Source organism: Pseudophryne corroboree, chromosome 9, assembly GCF_028390025.1.
Source record: "Pseudophryne corroboree isolate aPseCor3 chromosome 9, aPseCor3.hap2, whole genome shotgun sequence".
Classification (NCBI taxonomy): domain Eukaryota; kingdom Metazoa; phylum Chordata; class Amphibia; order Anura; family Myobatrachidae; genus Pseudophryne; species Pseudophryne corroboree.
This window is the reverse complement of record NC_086452.1, coordinates 419,105,758-419,130,999: the sequence shown is the minus strand read 5'-3', so window position 1 is coordinate 419,130,999 and position 25,242 is coordinate 419,105,758. Positions and strand designations below refer to the sequence as shown.

Here is a 25,242-nt window from a genome sequence, read left to right as displayed (position 1 = left end):
CTAGATGGTTAAGGTCCCTACCTCTACTTACTATTGCTTTACAAATGGTACAGATGGCTTCACAGTTGGCCAGATTTGGGTAATAATAACTCTACACTTAAGAGGGTTCTTTTTTTTGTCTTTTACCCTGACATGACAATGGGCTTTTTCATATCATGGGCAACAACTGTTTCCACTGGTGCCTGATTCACACAAACAACATCCTCAGTATCAACATCCTCATCATCAACATCATCATCATCATCATCATCATCATCATCATCAGTGTCACAGGGGTGCAGTGGCCTGTGACCACAGTGCTTAAATATTTGCATATATTTGGTTATTTTTTAATTAATCTGTCTGTGATTGTAGCTTTATCATGCCCCCTTATCTAAGCTCATTTACTTTAAATCAGCTGCTTCCTTGGTGGTGATTTGGGAGTTGTGTGGGTAACTGCCTCACATTTAAAAGCCATAAGTTAGTTGGCAGGTGAGCTTTAAACCTGGAAGCACATTTTTAATTTTTAAGGTGAGTGAACATACCATGGTAAGCGCTGGGTTCCCGATATATATTATTTAAGCAATGTGGTCACAGGCCTCTGCACCCCAACCCTAACTGGGGATGGTGAGTGCATGTTTGCACCCCATTCCTGGGAATGGTGAGTGCAGTGGTTTTCTGTATGTATGTATGTATATATGTATGTATGTATGTATGTATGTATGTATGTATGTATGTATATACTGTACAACAGGGTAGACACACCGGGAGGGGTAAAACAAATGATTGATGACCCAGCTAGGCTTGAGATGGTCAAGAACGTGGCAACTACAGTTTAATGCTAAAAAATGCAAAATCATGCACTTGGGTCTCAAAAACCCAAAGGCTAAATATAGTATCAAGCAGGCCTGGCACTACCCGCTCAGCGAAGGGATGCAGTGCAGGGAGGCACTGGGACGGATAGGCGCTTCCCCTGCTCTGCATCCCTTCCCTGCTGCTGCGCCGTCCTGTCCCCCTGCTGCTGCCAGCTGCTGCTGTGCCTGTCACTGTATGACAGGCATAGGCGTGCGCAGCACATTTTATTAGGGGGTGCACGATTGGACTAGCATTTCCTACTGGGCGTGTCTAGCACTGCCTACTGGGCTAGAGTATATATATATATATATATATATATATATATATATACATAGAGTGGTCGAAGTGGAAATTGTAAAGTGGGGGTATGGAAAAGTGTAGGCGTGACCACTCAAAAGGGTGCGTGTCCTTTAATGTAGTTTACCACACTACATACCCATTACACATATTATGCACCACAATAGTAGGGCCCCTTATACTATCTAGTACTGGTGCACCTTTCACATTATACCACACGGTATGAGCTGAAATTCACATTATAGCACACGGTATGAGCCGAAATTCACATTACAGCACACGGTATGAGACGAAATTCACATTATACCACACGGTATGAGCCGAAATTCACATTATACCACACAGTATGAGCCGAAATTTACATTATAGCACACGGTATGAGTCGAAATTCACATTATACCACACGGTATGAGCCGAAATTCACATTATACCACACAGTATGAGCCGAAATTCACATTATAGCACATGGAATGAGATGAAATTCACATTATACCACACAGTATGAGCCTAAATTCACATTATAGCACACGGTATGAGCCGAAATTCACATTATAGCACACAGAATGAGCCGAAATTCATATTATGCCTCATGGAATGAGACAAAATTCAGGGAAAGTGACAGCAGGGACAAAGAGACAGGGATAGTGACAGAGAGAGGGACAGCAAGGGCATACAGTAGGGACTAGGGAGAGAGAAAGGCAGCAGGGTAAGATTACCTATTTAGCAGCGTGGTGCTGAGGATGCTGTGTTCTGCGGTGCATGAGGAGGCTGTGGTTGGCGTGGAGGAGGCTTTGGGCCTCGGAGATGGTGCAGAGAAGGATTGAGGGTGGCAGAGGATCCTGAGGGCGGCGGTGGTGCAGCGGTGGAGGAGGCAGAGGGCGGTGGCAGTGCAACGGAGGAGGACGGAGGAGGCTGTGGTCGGCAGCCTTTGGTGGTGCGGCACTGCATTGGCTCCTATGACCCACAACTACTATTTCAAATCTGCCATGGACCGGTAGCCAATATATATATATATATATATATATATTGTATATATATATATATATATATATATATACTGATTGGCTACCGGTCCGGGGCAGATTTGAAATAGTAGTGCCGCACCACCAAAGGCTGCACACACATAATAAATATATATATATGTATATATATATATATATATATATCCTCCAAATCAGTAGGCACTCCAAATCAGTATTCCCAGATAACTGCCGTGGTGCACAGCTAACAATTGGATACAGAAGCAGCGAACAGCGGCACTCCTAACGGACTTGTAAATGAGCCAAGACACCTACAGTAGGTCTGATAGCGAAGTTTCGGATTTTACGCCGTCCTCAGGCTATAGGTACAGCTTGCCCCGGGTGACAGAAACCCTAGTTTCGGCCCTGGCGCAGCAGCCCTCCTCCCGGAGCGGCCGCCATATTTGTTAGGGGCATCTGATGCCAGCATCATAAACTGACTGCTCCATCAGCTGTGCTGGTGCCGCATCCTGCATTACACCCATACCGGCGCTACCGCAGGCGGCTCTGCTCAGATGTGCGAGTGAAGAGCCGCACGCGGCGCCAACCATCGGGTACTATAGCAGACATCAATGTTCGGATCGCAGGCGTGCAGTGCTGGGGTGCCGGACATTAGGGGGTGCCTGTGCACACCAGGCACCCCCTGTGCGCACGCCTATGATGACAGGTACTGGCAGTGGCGCCTGCAGCATGAAAAGTGTCCTCCCACCCCTCCCCTCACCTGTGTGACAGCACTGTGTATGGGACAGAAGGGGGCGGAGCTACACGGAATGGAAGGGGTCGGGGCTAAACGGCCCAGAAGGGGGCGGAGCTACACGGACCAGGTTGCTGTACTGAGGGAGACTGGCTTAGGTAAGTGGAGGGTGAGAGAGAAGTGTGTGTGGTTGTGTGTGTGTATATGGTGGGTGCATTACGTATAACGACGCTACTACTGGGGGGTCATTACATGTAAGGACGCTACTACTACTGGGGGGGGGGCATTACGTATAAGGATGCTACTACTACTGGGGGGCATTATGTATAAGGATGCTACTATTACTGGGGGGGCATTACGTATAACAATGCTACTACTACTGGGGGAGGGCATTACGTATAAGGATGCTACTACTGGGGGGGCATTATGTATAAGGACGCTACTACTACTACTGGGGGCGCATTACGTAAATAAGGACGATACTACTACTGGGGGGGCATTATGTATAAGGACGCTACTACTACTGGGGACGCATTACGTATAAGGACGATACTACTACAGGGGGGGCATTACGTATAAGGACGCTTCTACTACTGAGGGTGCACTACGTATAAGGACGCTACTACTACTGGGGGGCATTATGTATAATGACGCTACTATTACTGGGGGGGCATTACATATAACAATGCTACTACTACTGGGGGGGCATTACGTATAAGGACGATACTACTACTTGGGGGCATTATGTATAATGACGCTACTATTACTGGGGGGGCATTACATATAACAATGCTACTACTACTGGGGTGAGGGCATTACGTATAAGGATGCTACTACTGGGGGGCATTATGTATAAGGACGCTACTACTACTACTGGGGGTGCACTACGTATAAGGACTCTACTACTACTGGGGGTGCACTACGTATAAGGACGCTACTTATACTGTGGGTGCATTATGTATAAGGATGCTATTACTACTGGGGTGCATTACATATAAGGACGCTACTACTACGGGTGGGGCATTACGTATAAGATGAATAAGATTGTGCCACATTGTGGCGTAATTTTAAATGGGGGTACTATTGTGTGGCCATGCCCCTTACTTGTGAGACCACACCCCTTTTCCCAGCGCACGCCAAAGGGCGCAAATATATAGTTTGCAGAGGGGCGCCGAACACCCTAGCACCGGTACTATAATGGAAACTATTGAGGAGGAAAGGGATTTAGGAGTCACTATTTCAAGTGACTTAAAGGCAGGAAAGCAATGCAACAAAGCAATGAGAAAGGCAAGTCAGATGCATGGTTGCATAGGGAGAGGAATCAGTAGCAGGAAAAAAGAAGTGATAATGCCACTGTACAGGTCATTGGTATGGCCCCATCTGGAATGCTGTGTCTAGTTCTGGAGCCCATATCTCCAGAAGGATATAAATACATTAGAGACTGTACAAAGAAGGGCAACTAAAATGGTGCATGGCCTACATCACAAAACTTACCTGGAAAGGCTAAAAGATCTTAACATGTATAGTTTGGAGGAGAGAAGGGAAAGGGGGGACATGATAGAAACTTTCAAATATACCAAGGGTCTTAAAGTTCCGGAGGGAAACATTCTTCAAAGGAAGAGAAGTATTAGAACTCGAGGACATACACTGAAACTGGAGGGAGGCAGGTTCAGGGGAAATTTAAGGAAAAGTTACTTCACAGAAAGGGTCGTGGATAAGTGGAATAGACTACCATCAGAGGTGGTAGAGGCTAAGACTGTAGAGCAATTTAAACATGCTTGGTATAGGCATATGAATATCCTTACAAAGAATTAAGGTTCAAAAAGGGTTGAGATTACCTAAAGGATTAAAAAAAAGGGGCAGACTACATGGGCCAAGTGGTTCTTATCTGCCGTCAAATTCTATGTTTATATATATATATATATATATATATATACAAAGCACCCCTGGGGACGGACCACATGCAGTTGGGGTACCACCTACAGTGTCACAGTATGTGTATGATTATACACTGTGGCGTGACCGGCCTGTGCCACAGAAAATAATAGTTTAGTACACTGGAGTATTGCACAAAAATAAATAGATATATATTTTTTGACATTATATTTTTTGCTTTTATTTTTTTTTACCCGGGGAAGAGCACCCCTAGATTGACAGAGCACCCCTGGATGGTCACAGCACGGACAGAGTACCCTTGGAGGACAAAGCAGCCCCAGGCCCTTGATGGACAACACTGCAGCACCCCTGGATGGACACAGCATGGACAGAGCTCCCCTGAAGGACAAAGCAGCCCCAGCCCCTTGATGGACAGAGCACCCCTGTATGGACAATACAGCTCCCTTGGACGGACACAGCATGGACAAAGCAGCCCCAGCCCCTTGATGGACAACACTGCAGGATCCCTGGATGTACAACACAGCACTCCTGGATGGACCCAGCATGGACTCGTTCACTCACTACAAGCTCCACAGCCAGAGTGAAATAACGCAGATCACTGGAGTCATTTTATATCATCCAAAATCCGAGAGAATTTAACAGCGGGCAGATGATGTTTTGCCTCATTTTGGGATCTGAGTCAGTTGGGAAAACCCGAGCTAGACTCTGATCCCGGCCCAGATTGTATAGTTTTGGTGGGTCCGGTTCTCAGAGAACTGGAGCCGCTCATCTCTAGATGAAACCAACTTGAGGTGGTCCAGTTGGATCTTGGCCAGGTTTTAGGGGGGTTAGGGTCCCAGTTGGACCTCCCGTTGGTGTACACTGGGCAGAACTTTGACTCGGTCAGCCTGTCCTGAGCCTTCCACTGGATGTATTTGGATGAAAACTTCACAGAGTGGTAATATTGGATCCCATAAGACATACTAGAGGGTTGAGGTCTCGGTCGGACCGTTGGTTTTCGCAAGACAGAACTTTGACCCATGGAGCCCGGTCTGAGCCTTCTATTGGATAGATTTGGATAAAATTTCAAGGTGGTACCACTGGATCCCAGAAGACATACTATGGGGTTGAGGTCCTGGTCAGACAGAACATTAACACAGGGAGACTGTTCTGAGCCTTCTACTGGATGGATTTGGATGAAAACTTCACAGACTGGTCACATGGGTGCAGGGGTGATAGAGGAAAGGAGAGGTGTAGGGAAGGAGAGAGCGAGAGGTGCATAGGTGATAGAGGGAAGGATAAGTGTAGGGAAGGAGAGGTACAGGAGTGATAGAGGGAAGGAGAGGCATAGGGAAGGAGGGAGTGAGAGGTGCAGGGGTAATAGAGGGAAGAAGAAGTGTAGTAAAGGAGGGAGTGAGACGTGCAAGGGTGATAGAGGGAAGGAGGCAGTGAGAGGTGCAGGTGTGATAGAGGTAAGGACAATGTGAAAGGGGGGGTTAGAGATGGAAGGAGGGATTGAAAATTGCAGTTTTAAAGAGGGATAGAGAGTATGAGAAGAGCATGGGGTAAGCAAGAGATGGAGGAATTAAGAGAAGCAGGGGTGACATTTAAGAAAAGAGGAAATAAAACAGACATGTGGAAGAGGTGGATGAACATGAGAGGTAGGGAACACACGTTGGATAACTTTATATCATACTAGCTGTTCTACCCGTTCTTCACACAGGAGTTTCAGATTTTCATGGCTGTAAATTTAAATGAGTGTTAAAAATTTGGTAAATCTATAGAGCTGTAAATTTGAGACATCTTAATGTGAGTAAATAGTAATCCATGGTTCTTGGCATTAAGGAGCACCCTTAACAGATACGGTAAAAAGTGACAGGACCATTTTTGTAGTTTTTAAAATTCTACCCACAGGAGGGGCAATCCAAATTTTGATCTGATTGTCCGTCTGGGCGTTATCGTTCCTGCAACGCAAGCCACGGATCGGTAATGATGTCATTATGTCAACCCCCTTTTCATCTCCTTAGGGAAGATTTATTAAAATTCTAATTACGTCGTTTTCCTATTTCCCACCTGAAGAATACCTATGTTACATTTCAGCTTACTAACATATCGGGAAGTAAGAGACTTAGGGGAACATTTACTAAGCAGTGATAAGAGCGGAGAAGTGAGCCAGTGGAGAAATTTTCCCATTAACCAATCAGCAGCTCTGTATCATTTTATAGTATGCAAATTATAGATGTTACTTCAGTGCTGATTGGTTGGGCAACTTCTCCACTGGCTCACTTCTCCGCTCTTATCACTGCTTAGTAAATGTACCCCATAGTGATGAGTCAGTCAGTCAGTGAGTGAGTGAGGGCTTTTGCATTTATATATATAGATAATATGGTTTATTCTTTACTATTAAGGGATGTATTCAATTCCAGTCTAAATTGCCGTCAAGTCGGAAAGACGGCAGTTTCCAACTTTTTTAGTGTCGAATCAGGATTTGACCTATTAAGCTGACTTGCCATTTTTCCAACTTGTCGGAAAATACATGGATCGACGGATTAGCCGCGGATCCACGTATTTTGTTGAATTTGTGGGCATTTCCAACAGGTTTTTGGCCCATTTTCGACAATGCTGATTCAACTTCAAAAAAAGTTTGATCAGCATTGTCGAAAACAGGCAAAACCTGTCGGAAATGCCCGTCAGAGAGGATCCGATAGGCATTGAATAGACCTCATCAGGGCCGGTGCTAGGGTGTTCGGCGCCCTCCTGCAAAATATAAATTTGCGCCCTCCCATACTTTACATGCAGGGCCGGGGGGTTACCATGGCCTCTTGGGCCCCTGAGCTGCAGGAGATCCGTGTAAGCCTATGGATGTGAACTCTCTGCCCACACACACTCTGTGCAGCGCTAGTTGCGGCTCTGCACACAGACAGTGCCGTAACTAGACATTTTACCGCTGTGTGCAAAAGAGGGCATCGCCCCCGCCTCCCTGTATGGAAAATAGGGGTAGTGCGCGCCGCAGGCGCGTGCAAAAAATATAGGGGCGTGGCTTCGTGGGGAAGGGGTGTGACCACAAAATAATACCAATTCATATTACATATTATAGTAGTCTCCATTATTCAAACTACGCCGCACAGTAGTGCCACTACACCAGGTAGAGCCCCTCTTACACATTACGGCCGACAGATTCCCCTTTTTACACATTACTGCAGACAGCGTCCCCTTTTACACATTACGGCTGACAGATTCCCCTTTTTACACATTACGGCAGACAGCGTCCCCCTTTTTACACATTACGGCAGACATCATCCCCTTTATACACATTGCGGCAGACAGCGTCCCCTTTTTACACATTACGGCGGACAGCATCCCCTTTTTACACATTACGGCAGACAGCGTCCCCTTTTTACACATTACGGCAGACAGCGTCCCCCTTTTTACACATTACGGCAGACATCATCCCCTTTATACACATTGCGGCAGACAGCGTCCCCTTTTTACACATTACGGCGGACAGCATCCCCTTTTTACACATTACGGCAGACAGCGTCCCCTTTTTACACATTACGGCAGACATCATCCACTTTTTACACATTACGGCGGACAGCATCCCCTTTTTACACATTACGGCAGACATCATCCCCTTTTTACACATTACGGCGGACAGCGTCCCCTTTTTACACATTACGGCGGACAGCATCCCCTTTTTACACAATACCGCGGACAGCGTCCCCTTTTTACACATTACGGCGGACAGCATCCCCCTTTTTAAATACATACAAACACACACATACACACACACACACACACACACACACACACACACACACACACACACACACACACACACACACTTTCTCTCTCACACTCTTTTTGCATCCTCTTACCACAATCTTGCTGTCCAGATCTTCCACAGTCTGCTAGCCTGGTCCATGTAGCTCCGCCCCCTTTCGTCAGAACGAAAACTGACACTCCTCTCACTGTCACAGGGGACAGAGGAGAAGGAGTCATGCTGCCGGCGCTGCTGCGGATGCCTGTCAGTGTGACAAGGCAGGAGCAGCAGCAGCAGCAGCAGGGGGGACAGGACGGCGCTTCAGCAGGGATGCAGAGCAGTGAAGGCGCCTCTCCTGCCTGGCGCCTACCTGCACTGCATCCCTTTGCTGAGCGGGTAGCGCCGGGCCTGTTCCCCATAATGTTAAAAAGTATCTAAATTGATTTCACATTATCAAAATCCCTAAAGCTTCTAAAGTTGTAGGTGTACCCTAGATCCATGGCCATTCTATTACATTTTCCGTACCCCCACTTCTAAATTGCCACTTCGACCACTGGACAGGATTCGCATGAAAGTACTTCAGCTATGGCTTCAGTGATTTTTTTTTTCTGGCAACTAGCAGAATGCCAGTATAGTCTGAAGAGGACCTTTCCTATGGCATGTGTAAGTAATGAAATGGTGAAGGAGGGGTCTGGGGATGTGGGTTTGTTTTTTTGTTTTTTTTAAATAAAGCATTACCCCATTCAGTGTCTGGCTCCTAGTTTTAAATATTTTTTTTATACAGCTGTGGTACAGGCAAGGCCAAAACTACACTTTTCATCACCCGGGGCATGGAAGCAATTTCGCGCCATCTTACACCAAAAAGTATCATATTACCAAATACTTAGAAAAAAAGGGGATATCATTGGACAATATTGCACGCCATGTGCTGCAAAGCATCTGTCACATGGCCCCCCAACAGCGTATTCTCCACATGCCCCGTGTGTCCCCCCACACATTGCACCACATCACTGCACAACATACAGTACTACATCACTACACTAAGTGCCCTTTTACGCTGCACTACACCACTAAACAACATACCCATATACAATGCACTACATCATTACACAACGTACATGCCCATATATGTTGTACTACATTACTACACAATATCCCCCTATACACTACACTTCATCACTGCAATACATGCCTCTATACAATGCACTACACCAGAGGTTCTCAAACTCGGTCCTCGGGGGCCCACACAGTGCATGTTTTGCAGGTCTCCTCACAGAATCGCAAGTGAAATAATTAGGTCCACCTGTGGACCTTTTAAAATGTGTCAGTGAGTAATTAATACACCTGTGCACCTGCTGGGTTACCTGCAAAACATGCACTGTGTGGGCTCCTGAGGGCCGAGTTTGAGAACCTCTGCACTACACATACAGATCAGTGGAGGGAGGAGGCAGGGCACAGCAGATTGGAGGATTCACTTCTCTCCTCCATCCGGACTGCAGGCTCGCTGCCCTAGAGCTGGGACAGCGTGCAGGGAGAGACCAGCGTGGACCGGCGGCTTTGGCAGGCAGGTGAGGGTGAGTGGCAGCTGTGAGAGGCAAATTCGGGAGGTGCGGCTTCAATGAGTGCTCCAAGGAGAGCCTGGCTTCTCTGTCACAGATCCACCCTGGGTCCATCTCTCACAGCTCCGTGTTCTCCGGCTTCACTGACAGGCGCTTGTATCGCAGCTGCTGTCTGGGACTGTCCCTGGGTCTTTCTCAGTGCCCTCTAAATCCTGCGCCCGGGTCACATGCCCCCTAGCCCCCCCCCCCTCTAGTTACGGCCATGGGTACAGGTACCAGCTGGCAATGTTCCCAAGGCACGCTGGCACTTGTGTTTCTTCAAGTGCGAGCATTCCTTGGCAACCCTTAAAACTGTTCATGAAAGGGCTAGTTGGAACCTGTAGTGTACCAGTAAACAAGTAAAGACCTATATTAATTCTTATATTAATCCTTTACTAACCCAGCACCCACCGCTCAAGGTGAATAAAACGGTTCTGGTATGAATGGTCGACAGTGTTAAAGTCCACACTCATTAGGTCGACCACTAATGGTCGACATTGACATGGATAAATGGTCGACACGTGAAAATGGTCGACACGTGAAAGGTCGACATGGATTTTTGGACTGTTTTTGGTGTCATTGATGTCGACCATCGGAAAGTATACCGAATAAAACATACTAGAAGAACATACCAGATGCGTGCCCTCGGCTGCAGAGCAAATGCAACGGAATACCGCAAGATCCATTTGCAAAATGGTCTTGTATGTAACGCTTCAACTTTCTTCGTGTCCGTAGTCTGATTCTCATCAAATTAAGGTGTCTATTTACTAAGCTTTGGATGGAGATAAAGTCATTGAAGATAAAGTACCAGCCAATCAGCTCCTAACTGCCATGTCACAGGCTGGGTTTGAAAAATGACAGGAGCTGATTGGCTGGTACTTTATCTCCAACCACTTTATTTCCATCCAAGGCTTAGTAAATGGGTGTAGTATGGCTGACCGGCGGTCTCCTGACCGCCGGTCAGCTTACCGACGCCGGGATCCCTGCAGCATACCGACGCCGGGATCCCGGCGGGGAGGGGCGAGTGCAGCAAGCCCCTTGCGGGCTCGGTGGTGACTTGCGGTCGCCACGGGTTCTATTCCCACTCTATGGGTGTCGTGGACTCCCACGAGTGGAAATAGTCCCTGTTGGTCGGCATGCCGACCATCAGGATACTGAGCCGGCGGGATGGTGGAGGAGGTCATGTGACTGTCGGTCAGCAGACCGCCGGTCACATGAATACCACCCTAGTAAATAGACCCCTAAATCACAAATATGCAGTATAACTGGTTTCACTTAATTTTTTTAATTTTTTTAATTTATAAACACTTTTTTTGTCACCCTCATAAAGGGATTTGGTGACTGCAAATTGCAAAGCTGTAACATAAAGGTTTTTCTCCTCTGTACTGAACTTATTTTTATGGGGTAATTATTAATTACTACTTCTTTAATTCTCTTTCATGAAAAAAACGGTATATAAATTTCTTGCGTTCAGTGCGTTCTTTCCTTGGGTTACGTTCCTCTTTCAGCTTAAAGTTGACATTGAGCAATACATTGTGGATCAGGTGTAGGAACTGTAAGTGTCTCCCACGGGTCTTCAGGTTGTCCTCGGCTGTGTAATTCTCCAGCGCAAATATCTCCTCTGCCCCCATCCCCTCGAACATGTCACGCAATTTGGAGAAAGGGCCGCTCGTCTTGTGGGTGAGGACAACGATGGGGAAGATTCCTGTGGGAGAAATTAATGTGTTTGTGGTGAACATCCAAGATAAGGAAAAACATGGGCCCTCATTCCGAGTTGTTCGCTCGGTATTTTTCATCGCATCGCAATGAAAATCCGCTTAGTACGCATGCGCAATGTTCGCACTGCGACTGCGCCAAGTAACTTTGCTATGAAGAAAGTAATTTTACTCACGGCTTTTTCATCGCTCCGGCGATCGTAATGTGATTGACAGGAAATGGGTGTTACTGGGCGGAAACAGGCCGTTTTATGGGCGTGCGGGGAAAAACGCTACCGTTTCCGGAAAAAACGCAGGAGTGGCCGGGGAAACGGGGGAGTGTCTGGGCGAACGCTGGGTGTGTTTGTGACGTCAAAACAGGAACGACAAGCACTGAACTGATCGCAGATGCCGAGTAAGTCTGAAGCTACTCAGAAACTGCTAAGTAGTTTGTAATCGCAATAATGCGAATACATCGGTCGCAATTTTAAGAAGCTAAGATACACTCCCAGTAGGCGTAGGCTTAGCGTGAGCAACTCTGCTAAAATCGCCTTGCGACCGATCAACTCGGAATGAGGGCCATGGTTACAACAAACAGATATGTCTTCATACATCTTTGCTGCAGTCCCGCCAAACAGTCCCTCTTAGCACACCAGGTCATTTGAGAATCTTCTAGCGTCAGGCATCTTTTTTTTCTGAAACTGCATCTTAGTCACATTTCAATACAACTAGAGTAGGATGCACAAGGAGACTGTGCTGATTAATGTGATATATGAGACTTGTACATCTGTGTTCAGCTGAGTCTCTGTATCTGTACACAAAGGGGGTCATTCCGACCTGATCGCACGCTAGCTATTTTTTGCAGCGCTGCGATCAGGTCAAAACTCGTCAAAACTGCGCATGCGTATGCACCGCAATGCGCAGGCGCGTCATACGGGTACAAAGCAGATCGGTGCTGGCCGATGGATTTAACGAAGAATCCATTCGCACAGCCGATCGCAAGAAGATTGACAGGAAGAAGGCGTTTATGGGTGGCAACTGACCGTTTTCAGGGAGTGTTTGGAAAAACGCAGGAGTGTCCAAGCGTTTGCAGGGTGGGTATCTGACAGGCTGAAGTGATCGCAGCGGCTGAGTAAGTTCAGACCTACTCAGAAACTGCACAAAACTTTTTTGTACCGCTCGGCTGCATAAGCGATCGCACACTTGCAAAGCGAAAATACACTCCCCCATAGGCGGCGACTATCTGATCGCAGCGCTGCAAAAAATAGCTAGCGTGCGATCAGGTCGGAATGACCCCAAAGTGCTACAATGTAGCAGCCGCAGCATTTTTCCAATAAAAGTTCTGTTCTGCTGTGTATACAGACTCAGTTACACACAATATACAAGTGTCATAATTATAGGCCTAATTCAGGTTGGATCGCAGTGTGGGATCGCAGAATTATTGAGAAAAAGATGCGGGTGCATATGCAGCGCCCATCCTGTGCAAGCGCCCGCATTTCCTGCGTGGGGGGGGGGCGCAGAAAATGCGATTGCCACTGCCTGCTAATCAGGCAGAGGCGGTCGCGGGGCGAGCAACACTTCGTTTCAAGGGAGGATATGGAGCATTGCGGGGGCAGAGCCGGATGAACGAGGGGGGCAGTGCAGCGTGAACGGCGTGCTTGATCGCGGCGGCTGCGTGACGTCACACGCAGCTGCCATGATCGGGAAGCTAAGCTGCGCCGGCAGGAGGCTTCCTCTATTTCTGGTAACAAGCAATTCTGCTTGTTGAAGCGGGGAGGCGGCTGGCAGCATGCTGGGCGGCCTTGCCCTGCGATGGGCGCCCCCCAACATACGATCCAAAGGACAGCAAATTTTGCTAATTAGCAGAATTTGCTATCCTTACTGAATTAGGCCCTATATCAAATTTCTGAGCACAGGCCCTCATTCAGCATGGCTGAAACTATGCAGGATTCGTACTGCACATGTGCAGACCAGGTCCTGCATGTGACTCTCAATTGACAGGCAGTGGCATTCGGGGGGCAGAGGCAGAGATGGCCAGCGTTTCTGGAAATGGAGGTGTGTCACCCACATTTTCCGGGAGTGGCAAGGCCAAGGTCTGCGTCTCAGATGCAGATTTCTTGGTCTCGCAAGGCTCCCTGCGACGGCCAGCCTGAGTAAGCTGAGGCTTACTCAGCTGGCAGTCTGTGGGGAACATCGGGACCATGAGTCGCAATGTTGATCCCAGGCTGCGACGCGGTTGCAGAACTGGGATCGCAAATGCAGCAAGGAGGTGTTTAACACCTCCTACTGCATGTGCATCAGTATGGATCGCAATTGCAAAGCTGCCTATGAGCGGCTTTACAAATGCGATCCATGCTGAATGAGGGCCACAGTCTCCTTGTGCATCACAGTCACACTGTGTTATGATGAAGATGCCTTTTCAGCAAAAAAAGACGCTAAACTTTAGCAGAGTTTCATGGGACCTGACAGCTCGCTCACAGCAGACATCTCGCGCTGCATGGCGTATTGAGGTTAGAGGACATTGGATGTATGATTTCTAAAAAACAAATACATGTACAGTAGGGGTGAATTTAATTAGGAACTGTGCACCACTGTAGCCTCGCACCATGTGATTATGCGCACGTACAAGGCCACACTGGTACCTTAGTGCATAGACAGTGGAGGATTGGGCTATGGGGGTGATTCCGAGTTGTTCGCTCGCTAGCTGCTTTTAGCAGCATTGCACACGCTAAGCCGCCGCCCTCTGGGAGTGTATCTTAGCTTAGCAGAATTGCGAACGAAAGATTAGCAGAATTGCGAATAGAAATTTCTTAGCAGTTTCTGAGTAGCTCGAGACTTACTCACAAGTAGCGATCAGCTCAGGCCGTTTCGTTCCTGGTTTGACGTCACACACACGCCCAGCGTTCGGCCAGCCACTCCCCCGTTTCTCCAGACACTCCCGCGTTTTTCCCTGACACGCCTGCGTTTTTCCGCACACTCCCAGAAAACAGCCAGTTTCCGCCCAGAAACACCCACTTCCTGTCAATCACACTCCGAAAACTTCAACGATGAAAAATCTTCGTTCGGGCGTGAGTAAATCTACTAAGTTTTGTGTTAAAATACTTACCGCATGCGCACTGCGAACCATGCACATGCGCATTTTTGCCTTAATCGCTCCGTTGCGAAAATCGGCAACGAGCGAACAACTCGGAATGACCCCCAATGACCTGTAATCAAAAGGAGCTTATTCACAACAATGAGAACAGGAACAGTGTGAAGTTGAACCCGGGATGGCAACATTTTAAAAACGTGACTTTAATCATTTGTAGTGTCAGCTTTCTAACTGCAAACATGATGGTAAAGCATCATGTTTGAAGTTGTAAAGCCGACACTGTGAAAATGCTTTAAATCGCATTATTAACATGTTGCCTTCATAGATCCGACCTCACATTGGTGCCTTTCTATACCTAGCTCCTATCACATCCACTGTTTAACCTAACGGGTGTGTGCAGGGACGGACTGGGGCTGTTACACAGCCGCATTCAGTATGATATTCCGGCTGCTGGCTGTCAGGATCCCGATAGCTGCATCCCGTCAGCCAGAATACCGGCAGCGAGTCCCCTCGCGAACTTGCTGCAATCGCCACAGTTTGGGCCCGGTGGCGAGCTTTGCTACGTTTGCCACGGGTACCATTTTCCCTCGGGTGGTGGCATGGACCGACCACCCTAGAGGGAATACAGAGGAGGCGTCAGAATTCCAACCGCCGGCATTTTACCGGGGTCGGGGTCCTAAACGCCGGGATCCTGACAGCTGGTATATTAACCACATCCCATACAGCCCTGGCATTTTATTGTGTGCATGTATCACAGTCACGCTCGTGCATAAAAACGGTGTGGTCACAGCTCGTGGGGGTGTGGCCTCATGGACACCTAGTGTCTCTATGCCAGGTGGCCGAGCAGAGCACCGGAAGATGGAGCAGGTTGGCCAGCCCCTGTCCTTGTGAACTGAGCAGAGTGCCGGGAGGCTGCGCCGGACCAGCCCATCAACCCATCGGCCCTTCTGGCTTTTGCCAGAAGTGCTAGATGGGCATTCCGGCTCTGGATATGTGGAGAATATCACTAGGAAGTGTGCAGGATGCAGTAGGACCAACCAACATCTTTGGGAGAATGGCACACTCCCTGAAACTTTGTGAGTCACCCAGAGGTTTCAGGAGGGTAGGTAAGTATGGCCTGTGGTGTTATAGTGATGTTTGGTACTTATGCTTTTGTGTGTCATTATGTATTTTACTACTGTATTATTATTATTACTACCACTACTCAAGGGTGTATCTATCCATTGGCCAGGATGGCACTCACCAGGGGTGCCAGCTGCGGGAGGGGTGCTGCCCAGTGGTGACACCCGTGGGCATGGGGTAGTGAACCTGCCGGCACCCCTTTCAGTGAGGAGAGTGCCGTCAACAAGCTGCTGCTACGACAGCTGCCGTGAGTGCCAAGCAGAATGAGCGTCCAGCATTCTGCTCTGACTACATCTCCGCTATCAGACTGGGAGAGTGCAGGGTGGGCATGTCCCGGCAGAAGCGAGGCATGTAACGCACATGGCCTCAGGCACTGATTGGCTACTGTGTGATTGATTATCTATGGGGGCATGGCCAATGAGAGAGTAAGAGAGCGTCTGTTCCCGGCTCCTGCTGCACATTCTTGCTTTTGGCCTCTGTGTACAGGTAAGTGGGTGGTGTCTGTGGTATAAAGCAGCATGGGTGTCACAGCTGCATCTCCGCACCCTCACCTGGGCGTCACATGCAGCATCAGCACATTACTCAGCAGTGAGATGTTTTTGTTCTATCATCTGCTAATGGCCCCCCTTACATACAGCGAGCTATCCATGCACACAGACACATGTTCTGTATATACTGCTGTACTAATGTGTAGTTTAGTATTGTGTGGCATCTGTAGTCTAGCACAATAAACTACTTAGCTATATAGGTGGATATAATTCTACTAAAAAAGGCTGCCCCAATACACATCTTTGGCCATTGTAGCAGGGGTGCAGCCAGGTATTGTGTTATATCTACCTAACCACCCACTCCTAGCTGCTCCCATGCATTGGGAGGTGAATGGTTCTATAAAGTGTATTACTGTGTGGTGTAACCTGAATAAGGGGCACTGATGTGTTTCATACATAATTAGGAGGTACTACTGTGTGGCATAACATGAATAAGGGGTACTACTGTGTGGTGTAACGTGAATAAGAGGCACTACTATGGTGTAATGTGAATAAGGGGTACTACTGTGTGGCGTAATGTGAATAAGGGGTACTACTGTGTGGTGTAACGTGAATAAGAGGCACTACTATGGTGTAATGTGAATAAGGGGTACTACTGTGTGGCGTAATGTGAATAAGGGGTACTACTGTGGCATAATTTGAATAAAGGGTATTACTGTGTGGTGTAATGTGAATAAGGGGTACTACTGTGTAGTGTAATGTGAATAAGGGACACTACTGTGTGGCATAATGTGAATAAGGGGTACTACTGTGTGGCGTAGTGTGAATAAGGGGTACTACTGTGTGGCGTAATGTGAATAAGGGGTACTACTGTGTGGTGTAATGTGAATAAGGGGTACTACTGTGTGGCGTAACGTGAATAAGGGGTACTACTGTGTGGTGTAATGTGAATAAGGGGTACTACTGGGTGGCATAATGTGAATAAGGGGTACTACTGTATGGCGTGATGTGAATAAGGGGTACTACTGTATGGTGTAACGTGATTAAAGGGACTACTCTCTGGCTTATTGTGAATAAGGGGCACTACTGTGTGGCATAATGTGACTAAGGGGACTACTGTGCAGTGACGCACAGGGAGGTAAATGGCTGAGGAGGAACTGGCTAGTATCAGGGCCAGATTTACACACAACATATGAGCCCAAGGGTTCATGTGGGCATTATACACAGGTGCACCAGTATTTACTGCTGGAAATTTGGTGAGTTTTGATCAGAGATGTGTGGAAAAGGTAGGCAGGAAGGGGGGAGGGGGGGGCACTGCCTCCCCTGCCATAGACTTTTTACTCCAGAGTTTTGCCTATAAAAACGATTAGAATAATACAGAGAAGAAATTTATATTATATTCTTTGTATTATTCATATACTTTATATCAGCGGTCGCCAACCCATTGCTCGCGAGCGACAGGTAGCTCGCAGCTGCAATCTATGTCGCTCGACCCGTGCTGGCTGCTGCCCAACTTCGGGGGGGGGGGGGGGAGTTCGCAATTGACTTACCACGGCCGGTCCCTAGCACTCCTCCATTGCGGAGCCTGAGGAGACAGAGGCTAGAGGTCATACTTGACCTCTAGTGTCTGTCATGCAGCACAGCGCTATACATACCCGGAAGTGCTGGGAGCGCTCAGCGCTGGCACTCCGGGCACCTCCATAGTATGTGCAGCTGCAGCCTGTGGCTCAGCGACTAGCTGGCGCGCAGGCTGCAGAGAAGAGGAGGCGGGATCCTGACTTGCCACATGTGGAGCTCTGCCTGGTTCGTGGCTTCGTGCTCAGAGCAGGGACATGCAAAGCAGACCTCCTTGTCCTCCTTCAGTAATGTGTGACACAGCCTGACTTTGCCAGCAACAGAAGAAACAGAAGAAAAGTAAGACAGGCTATGGGACATATATAATGTACACACAATATATGTGTATATATATATATATATATATATATATATATGTGCATGTACATATCTTTATATGAGTATGTACTGTATGTGTATATTTATGTTATCAATTCAATTTGAAGTTAAGTCTCATATATATATATATATAATTTTAATTTTAGACCTCAGGGTCCCTTTGTCTTAAGTACTCCACGCCCCCCAGCCTTAATGCAGCTCTATATTGTTACTCTACCTGTTACTGTAACGAGCATTACAGCCCTGGCAACTAGACCCCTGACAGCGAGCATGACACGCAGAGCATTACACCCCTGGCAACAAGTAGGATACCCAAAGGATAAAACCCCTGGCAACGAGCATGAAACCCCTGGCAATGAGCATGTCATTTAAAATTAATTAGAAGCCTTACTGTGGGGTATAATGTGTAATGGGCATTATAGTGTGTGGCATAATGTATCATGGGCACTGCAGTAGGTGGCATAATGTGTCAGGCATTACGGTGTGGGGCATAATGTATCACGGGCATTGCGGTGCGTGGTATAATGTGTAACAGGCATTACGGTATGTGGCATATTGTGTAAGTGGCATTACTGTGTATGGTGTCACGGGCATTAAATGTGTGGCATAATGTGTAAGGGGCATTACTATAAGGAGGAAAAATGACTAATAATGTAAAGGGCATGAATCAGGATTTTTTTCCTGTGGTGGGCAATGTCTGAGCGTGCAGTGGGGTATAAGGTAGTTTTTTCCTGCAATACCACGCCCCTTGCAGTGAGGCCACACCCTCTTTTTGGAGCATGTGCGCCCACGTGCTAATTCTTTACTTTTAGTATAGTAATAGGAGGGGTGCCAGAAACTTTTTTGGCAGGAGGGTGCAAAATGTATAGCTACGCCACTGCCCATGAGTCCAGTCTTAACACTGAGAGTGCGCCAGCAACCATTCAAGTACGGCTTTTTTCCCCAAAAAAACTTTAGTAGCTCCTCAGGAGTTTTAATTTTTCTCAAGTACCTCACACCCCAGTTAAGGTTGGAGACCACTGCTTTACATAGTCAAAACTCTGGTGCATACTGGAGTATGAAAGGGAAGGCTCTGCCTCACCTCATAGCACGTCACTGCTACTGTGTGTCATAACGTGATTATGGGGACTACTGTTTGGTAAAATTTGAATAATGGGACTAGTGTTCAGTGTAATGTAAATAAGGGGACTACTCTGTAGTGTAATGTGAATAACAGGGACTACTGTGTCATGTAAGGTGAATAAGGGAACTACTGTGTGGTGTAACGTAAATAACTGGAACTATTGTGTGGTGTAATATAAATAACTGGAACAACTGTGTAGCGTAATGTGAATAATGGGGACTGTGTGGTGTAATGTGAATAACAGGGCCTGTGTGGTATAATGTGAATAACGGGGATTGACTGTGTGGTGTAATGTGAATAACAGGGACTACTGTGCAGTGTAATGTGAATAATGGGGACTGTGTGGTGTAATGTAAATAATGGGGACTGTGTGGTGTAATGTGAATAATGGGGACTACTGTGTGGTGTAAAGTGAATAACCGGGACTGTGTGGTGTAATGTGAATAATGGGGACTACTGTGTGGTGTAAAGTGAATAACCGGGACTGTGTGGTGTAATGTGAATAACGGGGACTGTATGGTATAATGTGAATAACGGGGACTGTGTGGTGTAATATGAATAATGGGGACTGTGTGGTGTAATGTGAATAACGGCCACTGTGTGGTGCAATGTGAATAATGTGGACTACTGTGTGGTGTAATATGAATAAGGTTGCACTACTATGTGCCGTAATTTGAATTGGTACTGTGTGGCCACACCCAACCCCCCTGAGGTCACAACCCTTTTTTTGGCACTGCAACATTACTATTTAAAATATAGGGGGGTGCCTTACTATGCCTGGGGAGCTCAGACCCCTAGATACACCCCTGCTGCTACTACTACTACTACTACTACTACTTTGGAAAGGGCCAAGCATGTCCTGCATTTGTGTATACACCCATGAGCATGCTTGTACAGCATGAATTAATGTTAGTAATACCCCTTTCAGAACACATAAAGCGGTTCGCACCCAGGACTTGTACACGGCTCCATATTGGGTGCGACCCGCTTGAGACCCCTTTTAGACAGGCAAAGTGTCCAGGAGGCGGCGATTAGAGATGAGGATCTCCAAGCACCGCCTGTTCCTATATAGTCAGAGCCAGATTATGGGAGGGGCAGCCGTCCCGGGGCCCCCACACATTAGGGGCCCCCACAGACCCCTGCTTTTTAAATTGAAAGACTCCCGCGGCGCAGAGTAGCTCCGTATACAGCACACGCCAGCGGCTCAGTCAGTGTCTCGGGATTTCCCTTCACTATCCCACGAGACACTGACTGAGTCGTCTTCATGTGCTGGGCGTCCAGGGTGAGTGAGTGTGTGTGCGCATGTGTGTTTGCGCTGGGGGGGGGGGGGGGGGGTTGTATCTTTGGCAGCAAATTATGTGTGTTTACCCATGGGGCGGGGGGTGTTTGCCAGCAATTTCAGTAGTGGGGGCCCCCACATGTTTGTTGCCTGGGGCCCCCACCTGCCTTAATCCGTCCTTGTATACAGTTAACGGGTACAGGGTCGCGTCGACCCACCAACCCAATCACACCGCACTGAGGGGCAGATTTATTAAACCTGGAGAAGTGATAAAGCAGTGATAAGTGCAAGGTGATTACACACAAGCCAATCAGCTCCTAACTGTAAATTTACATATTGGAACTGATTGGCTGGTGCGTTATCACCTTGCACTTATCACTGCTTTATCACTTCTCCAGGCTTAATACATCTGCCCCTGAGACCAGGGTTGAATACGTGTTCAACCCTGGTCACGACCCGAATTGAAATACCCGGTTAACCCAGATTATTTCAACTGGACCCTTTCAGACCACACAGCAACCTGGGTTCACGTGCAATAACTCGGGTTAGTGCTGGCAGTCTGAAAGGGGTTTTACTGTGAAATGTCCTACAATCTGTGCCTACTGTACTGATATAACAGATACTATACAATCTGCTTCTTATGTAGAGAACCAGCTCTATATGTTGGACCTCACACCCAGAGGTGTAGCTAGATGCCAAGGTGCCTGGAGCAAGGGTATGTTTTGGCGCCCCTCTCCCCTATACTGAATTGGGTGCCTGGCTAACATGTGCTAGCATGTTACATTTGAAGTGAAACAATATTTAAATTGGTGACTGTCGGTTCTAGACCTTGTAGAGCTCATAGCGAAAGTTTCCTTTGGGTGCCCCCATGTATAAAATATGGACAGTGCACGCTGAAGGCGAGTAACTAAAATATTGGGCGTGGCCACATAATAGTACCAATTCACATTACACCGCACAGTAGTGTCCGTTATTCACATTACACCACACAGTAGTGTCCGTTATTCACATTACACCACACAGTAGAGCTGCTTATACACGTTACGCCACACAGTAGAGCCGCTTAAACAGATTATGCCACAGTAGAGCTCCTTATACATATTATGCCATAGTAGAGCCCCTTATACATGTTATACCATGGTAAAGCCCCTTATACATGTTGTGCCATGGTAAAGCCCCTCATACACGTTACACAACAGTAGAGCCACTATGGAAGTAGCTGTATTCAATTATTTACTTTTTTAATTCAAATAAATTAAAAACACTATGTATGCCCCTTGACTGACCTGACCTCACAACTCCCCAATCCCTTAATTGAAATAATGCCCTAAATGTGACCTCACACAGACCTGATAATCCCCCCAATCTCTTAGTGAAAATAATGCCCCAAGCTGACAACCTCCCCAGAACTGATAATCTCCCAATTTCTCAATGAAAATAATGTCCCAGAATTGCCTGAGGGGCAGAAATAGCTGCTCCGCAGCATCTTGAGGGGCATATGCTGGCTGTCAGTGCCTCCTGCTGATGCCTCTGCCTGCTCTAGTCTCAGAGTCTGAGTCAGTGTGCACCTCCTCTGCTCCTTCTCCTCTTGCTCTGCGGCGCACCCTCTAATTTTTCCGGCGCCTGAAGCTCACGCTCCACCAGAGCCACCCTCGCTACACCCCTGCTCACACCTAGCTCAGATCGCAGGGACATGCCACAGTCCTGTTACCTGAAGCTCAGCTCACATAGATCTGTACATTACTAGAGGGGACCGATAAACACATCCCCCATCCACACAGAAGGACCCTCTAACAGGCACACAGGACATCAGGGCTTAGTAACTATTAGGGCATGGTTATCATTGCATGCTTTATATTTTTATTTTGCACCATTAAATATCATCTCTTTCCTCCACTTATTGGGCCTAATTCAGACCAGATCGGTGTTGTGCGTTTTCGCACAGCAGCCGATCAGGTCTGAAGTGCGCATGCGCCGGTGCTGCAGTGCGCTGGCGTATGCCAGACGCCAACGGCCGTCTCAGCCCTGCGATCACCTCTGCCTGATTGACAGGCTGAGGCGGTCGCTGGGCGGGCTGGCGGCGTTTGGCTGCCGTTTTCGGGGCACGGTCCGGGCAACGCAGGAGTGTCCGGGCCTTGCGGGGGGCAGGCCACGGCAGCTGTGTGATGTCACGCGCAGCCACTGTGACCACCACAGTGACGAGTAGCTCCCTGCCAGCGCGCAGGAGCTGCGATGGTAGGGAGCTACTCTTCAAGTACAAAAGCATCGCCGCTGTGCGATGCTTTTGTACTTGTGCGGGGGGTTTGGACCTGACATGTGGGGTGGACTGCTGGGCGTCCCCTCGCATGTCTGTGTCAGTGATCATAGCTGTGCTAAATTTAGCACATCTACGATCAGGTCTGAATTAGGACCATTGGGGGTCATTCCGAGTTGTCCGCTCGTTGCCGATTTTCGCAACGGAGCGATTAAGGCAAAAATGCGCATGCGCATGGTACGCAGTGTGCATGCGCTAAGTATTTTAGCACAAAACTTAGTAGATTTACTCACGTCCGAATGAAGAATTTTCATCGTTGAAGTGATCGGAGTGTGATTGACAGGAAGTGGGTGTTTCTGGGCGGAAACTGGCCGTTTTCTGGGAGTGTGCGGAAAAACGCAGGCGTGCCAGGATAAAACGCGGGAGTGTCTGGAGAAACGGGGGAGTGGCTGTCCGAACGCTGGACGTGTGTGTGACGTCAAACCAGGAACGAAACGGGCTGAGCTGATCGCAGTGTAGGAGTAAGTCTCGAGCAACTCAGAAACTGCTAAGAATTTTCTATTCGCAATTCTGCTAAGCTAAGATACACTCCCAGAGGGCGGCGGCTTAGCGTGTGCAATGCTGCTAAAATCTGCTAGCGAGCGAACAACTCGGAATGAGGGCCATTGGGGTCATTCCGAATTGTTTGCTCGCTAGCTGCTTAGGCCGCCGCGCTCTGGGAGTGTATCTTCGCTTAGCAGAATTGCGGACGAAAGATTAGCAGAATTGCGAATAAATAATTCTTAGCAGTTTCTGAGTAGCTCCAGACTTACTCCTACACTGCGATCAGCTCAGCCCGTTTCGTTCCTGGTTTGACATCACAAACACGCCCTGCGTTTGGCCAGCCACTCCCCCGTTTCTCCAGACACTCCTGCGTTTTATCCTGGCACGCCTACGTTTTTCCGCACACTCCCAGAAAACGGTCAGTTTCCGCCAAGAAACACCCACTTCCTGGCAATCACACTCCGATCACTTCAACGATGAAAATTCTTCGTTTGGACGTGAGTAAATCTACTAAGTTTTGTGCTAAATTACTTAGCGCATGCATTTTTGCCTTAATTGCTCCGTTGCGAAAATCGGCAACGAGCGAACAACTCGGAATGACCCCCCTTGTTTTATAGCCTTTCACACACAGACATGTAAAATATCATCCTAACGTCATTGTTGTGTTGTTCTTTCCTTCTCAGTTGGTTTTCCTACAAATACATGTACCTGTCAGATCCCGGCAGTTTTTCAAAAAGGTCTTCATTTCATCCACTTCTTTGTCGGCAATTTCCTTTTTTGCACTGTAACATAAGTAATGGGCAGATGCGTTACTGGTGATTGTCTGTGATTCCTACATCGTAAAATGTTTCATAACTTACATGAAAGGACATTTTGTAATTGCCCATAAAAGCCAGTCTGATATTTTATTACCAGTTATTTATATAGTGCACACATATTCTGTAATGTTTTACAGAGAATATGTGAGTCATTCACATCAGTCCCTGCACCAGTAGAGCTTGCACTCTATATTTCCTGTCACATGTACACACACACATTACAGAGAGTGTATCAGTCACATCAGTCCCTGCACCACTGGAGCTTACCCTCTATGGGGGAAATTCAGATCCGATCGCTGCTGTGCGTTTCCGCACAGCAGGCGATCAAGTCCAAACTGCGCATGTGTATGCAACGTAATGCGCAGCGCGTTGGACAGCTACGACGGGGCATCGCCGGTCAGCGACAAGATGGTGCAAAGGGTCCATTTGCACGGGCGTTCGTAAGGTGATTGACAGGAGGAAGCGGCTTGTGGGTGGCAACTGAGCATTTACAGGGAGTGTCAGGAAAAATGCAGGTGTGCCCAAACGTTTTGAGGGAGGGTGTCTGACGTCAGATCCAGCCCCGATCAGCAGGATTCAATCGCACTGGAAGAGTAAGTCCTGGGGTGCACAGCAGTGCCGTAACTAGACATTTTAGCGCTGTGTGCAAGAAACAGCATCGGCACCCCCTCCCCCCACCCCTATATTCAAAACAGGGCCAGCGTGCGCTGTAGCCACGTGACAAAAATATAGAGTCTTGGCTTCATGGGGAAGGGGTATGGCCACAAAATAATACCAATTTATTTTATCTCCATTAG

The 25,242-nt window shown here is 47.8% G+C and overlaps 1 protein-coding gene across 1 annotated transcript in view; it reads right to left on the bottom strand.

Annotated features, from left to right (window-relative positions):
- Window positions 1-11,349: 11,349 nt before the first annotated feature.
- The window catches only part of LOC134957099 (uncharacterized), a 64,857-nt gene continuing 50,964 nt past the window's right edge, over window positions 11,350-25,242 (bottom strand). Inside the window, exons 4-5 of the mRNA XM_063938837.1 lie at window positions 24,336-24,409; window positions 11,350-11,785 (exon numbers count right to left, since the gene is read on the bottom strand). Of these exons, the coding sequence (XP_063794907.1) occupies window positions 11,499-11,785; window positions 24,336-24,409 (361 nt within the window). The 3' untranslated portion in view covers window positions 11,350-11,498. The remainder of the gene's footprint in view (window positions 11,786-24,335; window positions 24,410-25,242) is intronic.